At 46.4% G+C, this 12,324-nt stretch overlaps 1 protein-coding gene across 7 annotated transcripts in view; it reads left to right on the top strand.

Moving 5' to 3' along the window:
* Window positions 1-12,324, top strand: part of SUGP2 (SURP and G-patch domain containing 2) — a 29,161-nt gene that overhangs the window by 4,941 nt on the left and 11,896 nt on the right. For all 7 annotated transcript variants that reach the window (XM_080672132.1, XM_080672128.1, XM_080672131.1 and 4 more), the window contains exons 3-6: window positions 2,104-3,708; window positions 7,485-7,605; window positions 8,439-8,926; window positions 9,920-10,031. In XM_080672132.1, the coding sequence (XP_080528258.1) occupies window positions 2,104-3,708; window positions 7,485-7,605; window positions 8,439-8,926; window positions 9,920-10,031 (2,326 nt within the window). The remainder of the gene's footprint in view (window positions 1-2,103; window positions 3,709-7,484; window positions 7,606-8,438; window positions 8,927-9,919; window positions 10,032-12,324) is intronic.

Below are 12,324 nucleotides of genomic sequence, written 5' to 3'. Positions count from 1 at the left end.
TGGTTTCACCCCATTACTACCTCATGGCATCTCTCTTTCCCTTTTCTTTTCATTTGACTTTTGACTAGGTAATAGATTCTGATTTAAAAGTTAGAAAGAGCCTGGCCAGCATGGCTCAGTGGTTGAGCAATGACCTAGGAACCAGGAGGTCATGGTTCAATTCCCAGTCAGGGCACATGCCTGAGTTGCAGTCTCGATCCTCGGTATAGGGCGTGAGGAGGCAGCCAATCAATGATTCTCATCATTGATGTTTCTTTCTCTCTGAATCAATAAACATATAAAAAAAAAAAAGAAAGGCGCTCTTTGCAAAGTTTCCCTGAGGCTCATAGTTTGCTTATGTTCCTACCTTCTTAGAGAGTTTCTTTGTACATGAATAAGCAAATGCAAATATAGATTCCTATTTTCCTAATTTCTACACAGAGGGGAGGACAAAATCACATACTATTCAGTTCCCATTGTGGCCTCTCTTGATGGCTTGTTTAGCTTCTGCCTTCTCTCTTATCTGCTTTAGCCTCTGTTTTTTTTCAGAGGATTCATTGGCCCAGTGAACCTTTCAGAGGAGTGTATCAGCCAGCTTTGGGTCAGATGCTCAGCTGTGGCCTAGTCTGCTGTAGTGGGTACAGTGTCAGACGTGGCTTTTGCCTCAGTGGCAGTATGGGCCAAGAGTTCCTACTAGAAGGCAAGGAGGGTGGCAACCTCTAAAAAACCTGTGTGCGCCCTGACCGGTTTGGCTCAGTGGATAGAGCGTCGGCCTGCGGACTGAGGGGTCCCAGGTTCGATTCCAGTCAAGGGCATGTACCTTGGTTGCGGGCACATCCCCAGTGGGAGGTGTGCAGGAGGCAGCTGATTGATGTTTCTCTCCCATCAATGTTTCTAACTCTCTATCCCTCTCCCTTCCTCTCTGCAAAAAATCAATAAAATATATTAAAAATAAATAAATAAAAAAAAAATAAAAATAAAAAAAATAATAAAAAACCTGTGTGCTTCATGATAGAGGTAGAAATACACAAGTGTCCCAGTTACAGTAAAAAAAAAAAAATCCAGGTTGCCCTGGCTGGTTTGGTTCAGTGGATAGAGCAGGGGTCCTCAAACTACGGCCCGCGGGCCACATGTGGCCCGCCGAGGACATTTATCCGGCCCGCCGGGTGCCGCTGCCTGTCCTGCTTAGCAGCCGACTCGTCCCGGGCCCGCAGTGCGCATAGGAATTTGTTCATAGTTGTTTTTTTAAACTATAGTCCGGCCCTCCAGCAGTCTGAGGGACAGTGAACTGGCCCCCTGTTTAAAAAGTTTGAGGACTGCCGAAACCGGTTTGGCTCAGTGGATAGAGCGTCAGCCTGCGGACTGAAAGGTCCCAGGTCCGATTCCGGTCAAGGGCACGTACCTTAGTTGCGGGCACATCCCCAGTGGGAGGTGTGCAGGAGGCAGCTGATCGATGTTTCTCTCTCATCGATGTTTCTAACTCTCTATCCCTCCCCCTTCCTCTCTGTAAAAAATCAGTAAAATATATTAAATAAATAAGTAAAATTAAAAAAAAAAAAAGTTTGAGGACCCCTGGGAGTGTCGGCCTGCGGACTGAAGGATCCCAGGTTCAATTCTGGTCAAGGGCACATGCCCAGGTTGCAGGCTCCATACCCAGTAGGGGGTGTGCAGGAGGCAACCAGTCAATGATTCTCTCTCATCATTGATGTTTCTATCTCTCTCTCTCTCTCCCTCTCCGAAATCAATAAAAATATATGTTTTTAAAAGCCAGGTTATTTGAGGGGCAAACACCCTTCCTTGAGTCTAAAAAGTGGCTTGTAAACCAGATGCCTGCTGAGCAAGGGCAGAAGATCTGAGTGATTAAGGGACACTGCTACCCAGCCTTGATGCAGTATCGTCAGGATAGATGCAGGCCCAGTGCTTGTAGGTCTTTTTTTGAGTAAAAAGTAGTAATTCCAGGTTTAAGGAAAACCACACACATTTTAAATAATGGCAACAAATAGGAATTTTGAAAATGCACTCAGGCAGATAAAGCACTCCAGCTGGTTGGTAGCCTATGGACTGTCCGTTTGTACCTTCTGGTCTAAAGTACCTTTGTGTTTCCTTTTGGATTGTTTATTTCAGATCTTATAAGGACACTGCCAAGAGTCAGAGCAGATATGTATGATGACATTCACAGTGACAGCAGATACACTCTGGGAGGATCTGTAGCTCACTCTCGAGATGCTGGGAGAGAAGGCCTGAGAGGTGATGTATTCCCAGGACCTTCCTTCAGGTCAAACAATCCTTCTGTAAATGAAGACAACTACTTTCGCAAAGACTGTGGCCGGGATCTGGAATTTCCCCACCCTGATTCCCGAGATCAGGTCTTTGGCCACCGGAAATTGGGACATTTCCGTTCTCCAGACTGGAAATTTACACTCCGTGGCTCTTGGGAACAAGACCTTGGCCACCCAGTTTCTCAAGAATCGTCTTGGTCACAGGAGTATAATTTTGGTCCTTCTGCACTACTGGGGGACTTTGGGTCCTCCAGGCTGATTGAGAAAGAGTGTTTGGAGAAAGAGAGTCGGGATTATGACGTGGACCGTCCAGGGGAGGCAGACTCTGTGCTCAGGGCCAGTGGCCAAGTCCAGGGCAGAGGCCGGGGTCTAAATATCGTTGACCAGGAGGGTGCCCTCCTAGGAAAGAGGGAGTCTCAGGGCCTGCTTACACCTAAAGGGGGGGTTGGGAAACTTGTCACACTGAGGAATGTGAGCACAAAAAAAGTACCCACTATAAATCGTATCACTCCCAAAACTCAGGGCACTAATCAAATCCAGAAAACCACCCCAAGTTCTGATGTGACCCTAGGTGCAAACCCAGGGACAGAAGATATCCAATTCCCCCCTCAGAAGATCCCTCTGGGGCTCAATCTAAAGGACATTCGTCTCCCAAGAAGAAAAATGAGTTTTGACCTCATAGATAAGTCTGATGTTTTTTCAAGATTTGGGATAGAAATAATCAAATGGGCAGGATTTCACACTATAAAAGATGATGTTAAATTTTCCCAGCTTTTCCAGACTCTCTTTGAACTTGAAACTGAAACCTGTGCTAAAATGCTTGCCTCATTTAAATGCTCCTTAAAACCAGAGCACAGAGATTTTTGCTTTTTTACTATCAAATTTTTAAAGCACTCTGCTTTGAAAACACCCAGAGTTGATAATGAGTTTTTAAACATGCTTTTAGACAAAGGTGCTGTGAAGACCAAAAATTGCTTTTTCGAAATCATAAAGCCCTTTGACAAGTACATAATGAGGCTTCAAGACCGGCTTCTAAAGAGTGTCACGCCCCTGCTCATGGCCTGCAATGCCTACGAGCTGAGTGTCAAAATGAAGACCCTTAGTAACCCCCTGGACTTGGCCGTTGCCCTAGAGACCACCAATTCTCTCTGTCGGAAGTCTTTAGCCCTTTTGGGACAGACGTTCTCCTTGGCCTCTTCTTTCCGGCAAGAGAAAATCTTAGAAGCTGTCGGCCTCCAAGATATAGCTCCCTCTCCTGCCGCATTTCCCAACTTTGAAGACTCCACTCTGTTTGGGAGAGAGTACATAGATCATCTGAAGGCCTGGCTGGTCAACAGTGGGTGTCCACTCCAGGTCAAGAAAGCCGAACCTGCGCCAACTCAAGATGAGAAAACGGTTCCTCCTACCAAACCTGAAATTCAGGCCAAAGCTCTGAGTGGACTAAGTGATGGTAAGGAAAGCAGCAAAAGTTTCTATTTGTTGTGATTTGTTTCCTTTTCATGGGTGTTGTGTTCTTTTTTTGTATGGGTTGTTTTTTTTTTGGGGGGGGTCTGTTTTTTTTGTAATCCTCACCCTAAAAATTAGAGGATATTTTTTCCACTAATTTTTAGAGAGAGTGCAAGAGAGGGAGAGACACATCAATTGATTGCCTTCTGCACGCACTGCTGGGGATAAACTTGCCAGGCATGTGCCCTTGACTGGAAATCAAACCTGCGACCCTTTGGTGCTCAGGCCAGTGCTCCAACCACTGAGCCACACCAGGCACGGCTCATGGTGGGGTGTTTTGTTTTTTTTTTGGGGGGGGGTGTTTGTAATCTCTTTTATTCTCTTTGAGATTTTACAAGAAGTTATTTAGCCAACTGAAAACAAATCAGAATTTTAGCAGAAAACTTGCATTGGCTAGTATACATGTCTGTCTGCATTCATTCTATGAGCATATCTGAGGAATCTTCAACTTACACAGGAGTCTTTAGATACTCCTTTGGGAATCTGATGAAAAGCCACAGCCCTTACCATGAAAAATGCACATACAGCCCTTGCCAGTGTGCTCAGTGGTTATAGTGTCAGCCCGTGCAACAAAGGGTCACAGGTTCGATTCCTGGTCAAGGACAGGTACCTGGGGTTTTTTGGGTTTGCTCCCCACTCCTAGTCAGGACGTGCAGAAGGCAAGCAGTCAATGTATCTCTCACATCTATGTTCCTCTCCCCTCAACACACATTTCCTCCTTTTCACACTCTGAAAAGCAGTGGATCCCTAGCCGGTTTGGCTCAGTGGATAGAGCATCAGCCTGCTGACCAAAGGGTCCTGGTTCAGTTCCAGTCAAGGGCATGTACTTGGGTTGTAGGCTCCTCCCCAGCCCGTGCCCTGGTCAGGGCTCTTGCAGGAGGCAACTAATTGATGTGTTTCTCTCACAGTGCTGTTTCTCTCTGTCTTTCCCTCTCTCTTCCACTCTCCCTTCAAAAAAAAAAAAAAAAAATCAATGGAAAAATATCCTCTGGTGAGGATTAACAAAAAAGAAAGAAAAGAAAAGAAAAGCAATGGAAAAAATATCCTCAGCCCAGGCACCATGGCACAGTGGTTGAGTGTTGACCTATGAAGCAGGAGGTCACGGTTCAATTCCCAGTCAGGGCACATGCCTGGGTTGCAGGCTCAATCCCCAGCGGGGAGCGTGCAGGAGGCAGCCGATCAATAATTTTCTTTCATCATTGATGTTTCTATCTCTCTCCCTCTCCCTTCCTCTCTGAAATCAATAAAAATATTTATTGATTATATCCTCAGGTGAGGTTTAACAAGAAGCACCACCAACATATATATTTTTAACAATTTTGCCTGCGTGTTCTGGAGGTTTCTACTATCCTGCAGCCAAGGTTAAGAAGCTCTGTTCAAACAGCAACCCCCCCCCCCCACTCCAATCAGGTATTCCTAGAAGGAAAAGGAAATGCTAGGCACTGTCTCTGAGAAGACCCCAGACTCCTGAGGGAAAGAAATCACCAAAATCAGCCCCTTCCAGTGCTGGGATTAAAAGGGATATAGGAGAGGTCCCAGCCTGGGGAACTAGGGAAGCCAAAGGGAGGCTGTATTTGAGCTACACTGAGGGATGAACAACCTGGTTGATCCGGGTGACAGAGTCATCCACTCACTTTTCTAGACTGGCTAAAGGTTGACAGATCACTTAGGTACACCTGATAATCTACAGTTAACAGCTGGCTTACAGGGGAGGGGGCAGGCCAATAAGGAAATAATAGACATGACTGGCTGTTTGGTGTTCCTTGTCCCTACTCTTTAGCTCTCAGGATGACTGCTCTAAGCCTAAACCTCCCAGGGCTCATGCACATAGGTAGTGGTCATGTCCTCTTTCCTCCTGACATGGTTTTCCACTTCCATTGCCCCAATCCATTTGTTCCTGAATCTCTTCATTCCTCTACAGACTTGTGGAGCACCTACTGCACTAGCACTGGTACGTCCCACCACAGGTGCTTGGCTACACCTACTCCCAGAGAGGGAGCCTTCCAGAAGCAGGCCCCTTTCCTCTGTACAGCCCCCAAGTGGTGGAACAGAAAGTCAGTGTAACAATAATACTGGAGGAAAAAAATCACCCGTAACCTAAAGTTGCTCACCACTGTTCCCTCGTGGTGCTGGTAGGCAGGTGGGTCTGCCGATACAGTCCTGCTGTATTGAAAATACTACCACCTACTCTTTGACAGGATTGTCAAAAGCCCTTCCTGTGTTTTTACAGCTCTCACTGCATCATGATATTAACCTAACATAAATTATCTCACCTTTCCCTTGATGTTGAACTTATGCTGCCTTTTACTACAGGCTTCTGAGGCTTAGCAGAGCTCGGTCCCCTTGTAATTGGCATCTGTAAGCCTTGGCTATCTGGACAGCTGGTGGACGGCACCAGCACTGCCCCACCGCTGTTTTCATTATATGTTAGAAACACTGGGATGACATCTTTGGTTAAAATGTTGATTATTAATATTTTTAATTTGTATTTTTAAATCCTCCTTTAAAAGGACATAGTCTCAGAAGAAGGATTGCTGGGACCCACTTTCTGGCCCTTGCTATGGTCATTTTCTCTAGAGGTGGTTGCAGTGACCAACTTATTGGCGTTTGTTTCTGAAAGCTGCTGATTTTAGAACTCTTAATTTTCTGTAAAATCATGTACAATTAGCAGTTCTATAAAATGAGAGCCAATAACAAAAAGAAAGGAGAACAATTTCAAAAGGGAGATTCTTGCAAAAACATAGCAGTTGCAAGATTGATTTGCTCTGTGTAGGAGCTCCCACTGATGTTTAAAATAAACTTAAAGCTATAACTCAGACATAGGCAAGAACAGTGCAGTTAGTTACTCCACAGAACAAATGAAAACCTCCAGTTCAGAGGTGGCTTTTATTGAATGAGTGAACAAGTAGACCATTCTGTCCTATTAAAACTAGCAAATATCAGAAAACTACACAATCTTATTATTTGAGGATACATGTTCTTCTATGTTACTGGTGACATCGTAAATTATAGCCATATTGGAAGAAGTTCACACTTGAAAGATGTTTTCATACATTCAGCAAATATTTCTGTGAACACCTACTTTGGGACCATTGACTTTTTTAATTGGGAAATTTTTCTTTGTAAATTTATATATGTATGTTTTCTGGTTACAGAACACATGTATGTTTATATTTTATAGATAACACACAAAGAAAATGAAATCCTGATAAATCTACCACCCATAGATAACATCTGTTAACTTTCTGGTATATTTTCTTTTTCTGTGTTTTCTATGTGTCTTTTCTTCCCTCCTTACTATTGGGAATCATAATTTAGACAAATGTTTTATATATTTTATACCGAAATACATTTTATATCTTTATATTTTCCCCTTAATATTGTGAACATTCAAGTTAAATCATACATGAGAAGTGGTATGGAATGCTGCATACCATTTCCTTCTGTAGAACATATACATACATTACTATGTAGTGTTATTGTAAGCCTATAACTGTTTCTGTCCTGGTGGTTATGCTGTTACAGCTTTTGGGAGGATATTGTATATATTGGTTTCTAGAATAACACTCTGCTTTCCTCTTTTCAAAGCTGGTCTCATGAGTGAGAATTTCAGTTGCTAGTGCCTGCCTAGGCTCCATCCTAAGCCCCTGATTCTGTCCTGGTCTTCCCAGGCACCATGTGGTCCAGTGTTTCTCAGAAAAGCCCTTTTGTGTGTTCTAGCTATCCCCCAGCGAGCAGATCACAAGGTGGTGGACATCATTAACCAGCTGGTCACACGTGTCGTTGGAGGCAGCCTGTCTCCTAAAGAGAGAGCTCTTCTCAAGGAGGACCCTGCTTACTGGTAGGTCTTTACATTCAGCCCTCCGAATCCCTGCCATAGAGCACACAGCAACATTTATGTCACTCTGATGGTGTCCAGAGCGAAGGGTAAGGTGTTTATTTTGAGCGGTGGTATTGACCAGTGGGAAGAACATTAGGGTGAATAAGGTTCACCAGGGTTCAAGCACCAGCCCTGCTGCAGACCTGCCCTGTGGCCCTCTCTCATTCAGTCTTGGAAGTCTGCATCCCTGCTGTGCTGGCTTAAGAATGAGCTGCAATATACATGCAAAGAACGTGTGTAAGATGAGGGATATGTCACAGCAGCTATTTGTGATTTATTGCTACTATTTGTTAAACTGTCTTCCTTTTGCCTTATTGCCTCTTCACATGAAGAGGACTTTTTAAAATTAAAATTTTCATCCTAAATACAGTACTTGCTTATTAGAATAAATGATATAGTTAAAAGGTTACTGAGCGCCCACCATTTCAAGAGTGTCACCTTCCGAAAATGAAGTCCAGGAGCAATGCCTGTCATGTGCTGGCAGCAAAATGCTTCCATGGCTCCACGGTAACTGCTTTGTGTAGCTAAGCCTCCAGGAGCTATGAGGTCCTTCATGGCTGCTGATGACAAAAATGGAGGAGGATTCTACCACTGCTCAAAGCTCCTGGTTGCCCTGCAGTCACTGGGCAAAATGGGTGACCTGGGACCAGCTCTGGATCCTTGGTGGAGCCAACTGGAACCTTCAACAGTAGAGAAGCCATCATGTAGAAAAGAGTTGTAGAAGTGTATTTGCAGCAATGATGTGACCATGCTGGTGTTTAGCAATGTCCTGCTGTGCCTGTTTTGTTATATAGGTTTTTGTCTGATGACAGTAGTCTGGAGTATAACTATTACAAGCTGAAACTGGCAGAAGCACAGCGGATAAGCCAGACCTCTCCAGGAGTGGGTCAGAAGCCAATGGCTGCAGAGTGTGCAGTCCGGGCCATGCTGTACGCCCGGGCAGTCCAGAGCCTCAAGAAGAGGCTCCTCCCAGGGCGACGGCGGGGGCTGCTCCGAGCTCCAGGGCTCCAGGGTTGGAAGGTGAGGAGAGCAACCACCGGGACCCAGACCCTCCTCTCCTCGGGCACCAGGCTGAAACACCACATCCGGCAAGCTCCAGGCTCCTTGCAGGGAAAGCCGCCCCAGCCAGATGGAAATGATGCTGCCAAGGACTGCCCACCAGACTCTGCCGGGGCTTCTCCTCAGGACCTGAGCTCAGAAGCTGCAGGCCCATCCCCCAAGCCAGCGGGAGTGGACATATCCGAAGCCCCTCAGAGCTCCTCTCCCTGCTTGTCTGCTGACGGTGGGTGTTCACTCGTGTCTCCCTCCTCTGAGCCCCAGTCCTGAATATCCAATCTCTAGGGGTCTCTGCAGAGTTGGGATGGCCTCAGTGGTTTGGGCAGTGGGCAGTGGGCAGTAGCCATGGTGACCTGGCGAGGATGGGTGTATGAGATGGTGCTTTCTCTCCTTTTGCTTCCTCAAGGGGGCAGCCTGAGAGCTCTGTTGCACTCTTCCTGTCCTGAGGGTTACTGCCCAGTGACTGCTTTCCTACTGCTGACTACCAGGTTATGCTGTATGCCCGTGCCTGGGGCTTTGAACTCCTTGATCCATTTCTCTTTGTTCTTGCCCCGTTTACGTTCCATAGGGCTGCGCTGTTCTTTTTCTGCCTCTTCCCCCTAGGTCTCTATGTTCCCTCTTCAGAATTAGCTGACCTGCAGTTTCTTCTGAAGTTACCAACGTACCCCTTCTGTGTCTTCTAGCTGTTACCTTCTGCTTCTGCAACAGGCCTGCCCCCTGACCAATGCTTCTCACTCAGCACTAGATGGGAACATAGAGGGGGGTGAAACACCTACCCAAGTGCTGCTACAGAACAAGCAGCTCCAAACTGTGGCTTCACACAGGAGCTAAGCCTGACTGGGCCTACACATGTGTTTGTAGGCAGCGGCTGGTTGTCTGAGGCTGGTTGAAGTGATCTGGGTGACTGGGCCATGTGCCTGTCATCCCCCAGCAGCCTGCTGGGGTTGGTTCACCTGAGGTTGGTGTCAGGCATCTGGTAGAGGCACCCGAGCCCCAGGACTTCTGCCATACCTGTTGGCTAGCAGGAGTCTTGGGGCCAGTCCCAGTTCAAGGGAGAGGAGAGTCCACCTCTGCTGGACAGAGCTGCAGAGTCACAGGGCAAAAGGCAAATATGCAGGAGGGGACATGAGGGGCTGTCTTTGTAATTAGTCTCCACAGCCCTATGATGTCTACATGGGAAGTGGCAGCTCTTACGCGTGACAGTTGCTTTGTTTTATAGTTGACTTGAAGACTATGGAGACTGCAGAGAAACTGGCCAAATTTGTTGCTCAGGTGGGACCAGAGATTGAACAATTCAGCATAGAAAACAGCACCGACAACCCTGACCTGTGGTATGTACCCACCACACCCTTCTGGTTTGAATATTCACCCCACAGATCTCCTGAGAGCCCAAAAGGTAGCCTGACAAACGCCTTGGGTCACGTGGCGTAAATTGTGACTTCTGCTGAGCTCAGGGCTGGAGGGAGGAGCATCTGTTCTGGGATATTGAGGGGATGGGGAAAAGCTCCCCAGAGAGACATGTAAACTGGATTCGAAGGCCAAATTGGAGTTTTCCAAGGGAAGAAAGAGAGCTCCCTGGGCAGAGGGGCAGTGTCCCCAGGACCTGAGCAGAGTCAGAACAGTGGTGGAATGAGGGAGGGTGCATTCTCACTCAAGGGCCTGAGGAGGAGGAGGGCACTGCCCCCCTGGTCATACTGGCTGCTGTGGGCTGATGAGAATTTGCTGCTCATGGAGTGATAGTGGTCCCTGGTCTAAGTGTGGGCAACAAGCACTTCCATGCAGTGACAGCCTGGCACCCTCAGGCTTGGAGGTGCACCATTATCCTCCCCGTTTCTCAGACTCAGCGCACACAGTCAGGGAGTAGCTCTGCCTCTGGGATACAGATTCTCTCCTTCAGGGTTCCTATTACTGAACCATAACCCTATGGGCTCCCCTCAGAGCTAGCGGGGAGTGTATAGGGAACAGGTAGGTTTCCTGCTGTGTACATTGTATCCTACAGTCTGCCGGGGCTCTGCCCTGCTCCAATGTGCTGCAGAGCTGTGCCTTAGTCTAATAAAGAATGCAGTTTAAAACTTCACATTAACTAGTGCATTTCTTGGACCCAGAGGTGACCGAGCATGCTCTTCTAGCTTGTTTTGGACCTTGACTGGGCACTGCACTGAGGGTACCTTCTGCTTCTTGGGAGACCCAGACCAGTTGCCTAGAGCACTGATGGCTTTGCAGATACTCTGCCTGGATCTGCCTTTTACAGGCATGATGACCTCAGGAACTGTCACCTGCAGGCTTCAGAGTGGGGCTGCCTGTGGCATGTAGGATCTTGCCCTGGCAAGGCCAGTGAGAGGGACAGCTCAGTACAGAGAAGCTGGGAGTGTTTCATCAGCCCTTGTTTTGTTTTGTTGATTCTCATGTGAGGATATTTTTTTCATTGATTTGGATATTTTTTTCATTGTTTTTTAGAGAGAGTGGAAAGGAGGGAGGTGGGGAGAGAGAGAGAAACATCAATGAGAGAGAGACATCGATTGGTTGCCTTCCATACACACCCCAACCAGTGCCAGGGATTGAACCTGCAACCCAAGTATGTGCCCTTGACTAGGATTTGAACCCATGACCCTTCAGTGCACAGGCCAGCACTCTAACCACTGAGCAACAACAACCAGGGCTTTCATCAGTCCTTTTCCCCTCATTAAAATTAAAGTTTGCAAGAAAAGGCATCATCCTGGGCACTTGGTACCAACTGGTCTTGGGGTTATTGCTCACCCTCTGTGTAGCCTTTTTTTTTTTTTTTTTAATATATTTTATTGATTTTTTACAGAGAGGAAGGGAGAGGGATAGAGAGTCAGAAACATCGATGAGAGAGAAACATCGATCAGCTTCCTCCTGCACACCCCCCACTGGGGATGTGCCCGCAACCAAGGTACATGCCCTTGACCGGAATTGAACCTGGGACCCTTCAGTCTGCAGGCTGACGCTCTATCCATTGAGCGAACCGGTTAGGGCTGTGTAGCCTTTTTTGAGCAATGTTTTTCAGAACACGCAGTCCTCTCCTTACCCACACTGAAAGTCCTGGGTCCTACAGCAACATCTGGTGGTAATGCGTTCTGTCCCCCAATGCTCATAAAATAGTTTGAAACTCACTACACTGGGCAAGGCCAAAATGCCTTTGTGTTTCTTTTTCCCCGAAAGACTTATATCTCTGATGTGCTCAGTAGTTGCTCGAGTTGATTCATTTTGTGTGTGTGACTGTGTCATCAATTTGACATACAGTCAGATTCACTTGTTTCTGTGAATATTCAGTTTTAGAGCCTTTTTCTATTCCCTTTTTTAAAAAATTTAAATTTTTAAAAATGTATTTTATTGATTTAAGAGAGAATGAAAGAGGGAGAGAGATAGAAACATCAATGGTGAGAGAGAATCATTGATCGGCTGCCTCTTGCATGCCTCCCATTGGGGATCGAGCCTACAACCTGGGCATGTGCCCTGACCAGGAATCAAACTGTGACCTCCTGATTCATAGGTCCACACTTACTCACTTAGCCACACCGGCCAGGCTAAATTTTATTTTTTAATTCTTACTGGAGAATATGCTTTTTATTGATTTTTTTTTAAGAGACTGAGAGAGAAAAA

The sequence above is a fragment of the Plecotus auritus genome (genome assembly GCF_963455305.1).
Source record: "Plecotus auritus genome assembly, chromosome: 6".
Lineage (NCBI taxonomy): Eukaryota > Metazoa > Chordata > Mammalia > Chiroptera > Vespertilionidae > Plecotus > Plecotus auritus.
The sequence above is the reverse complement of the archived record's forward strand: the minus strand, read 5'-3'. Positions and strand labels throughout refer to the sequence as shown.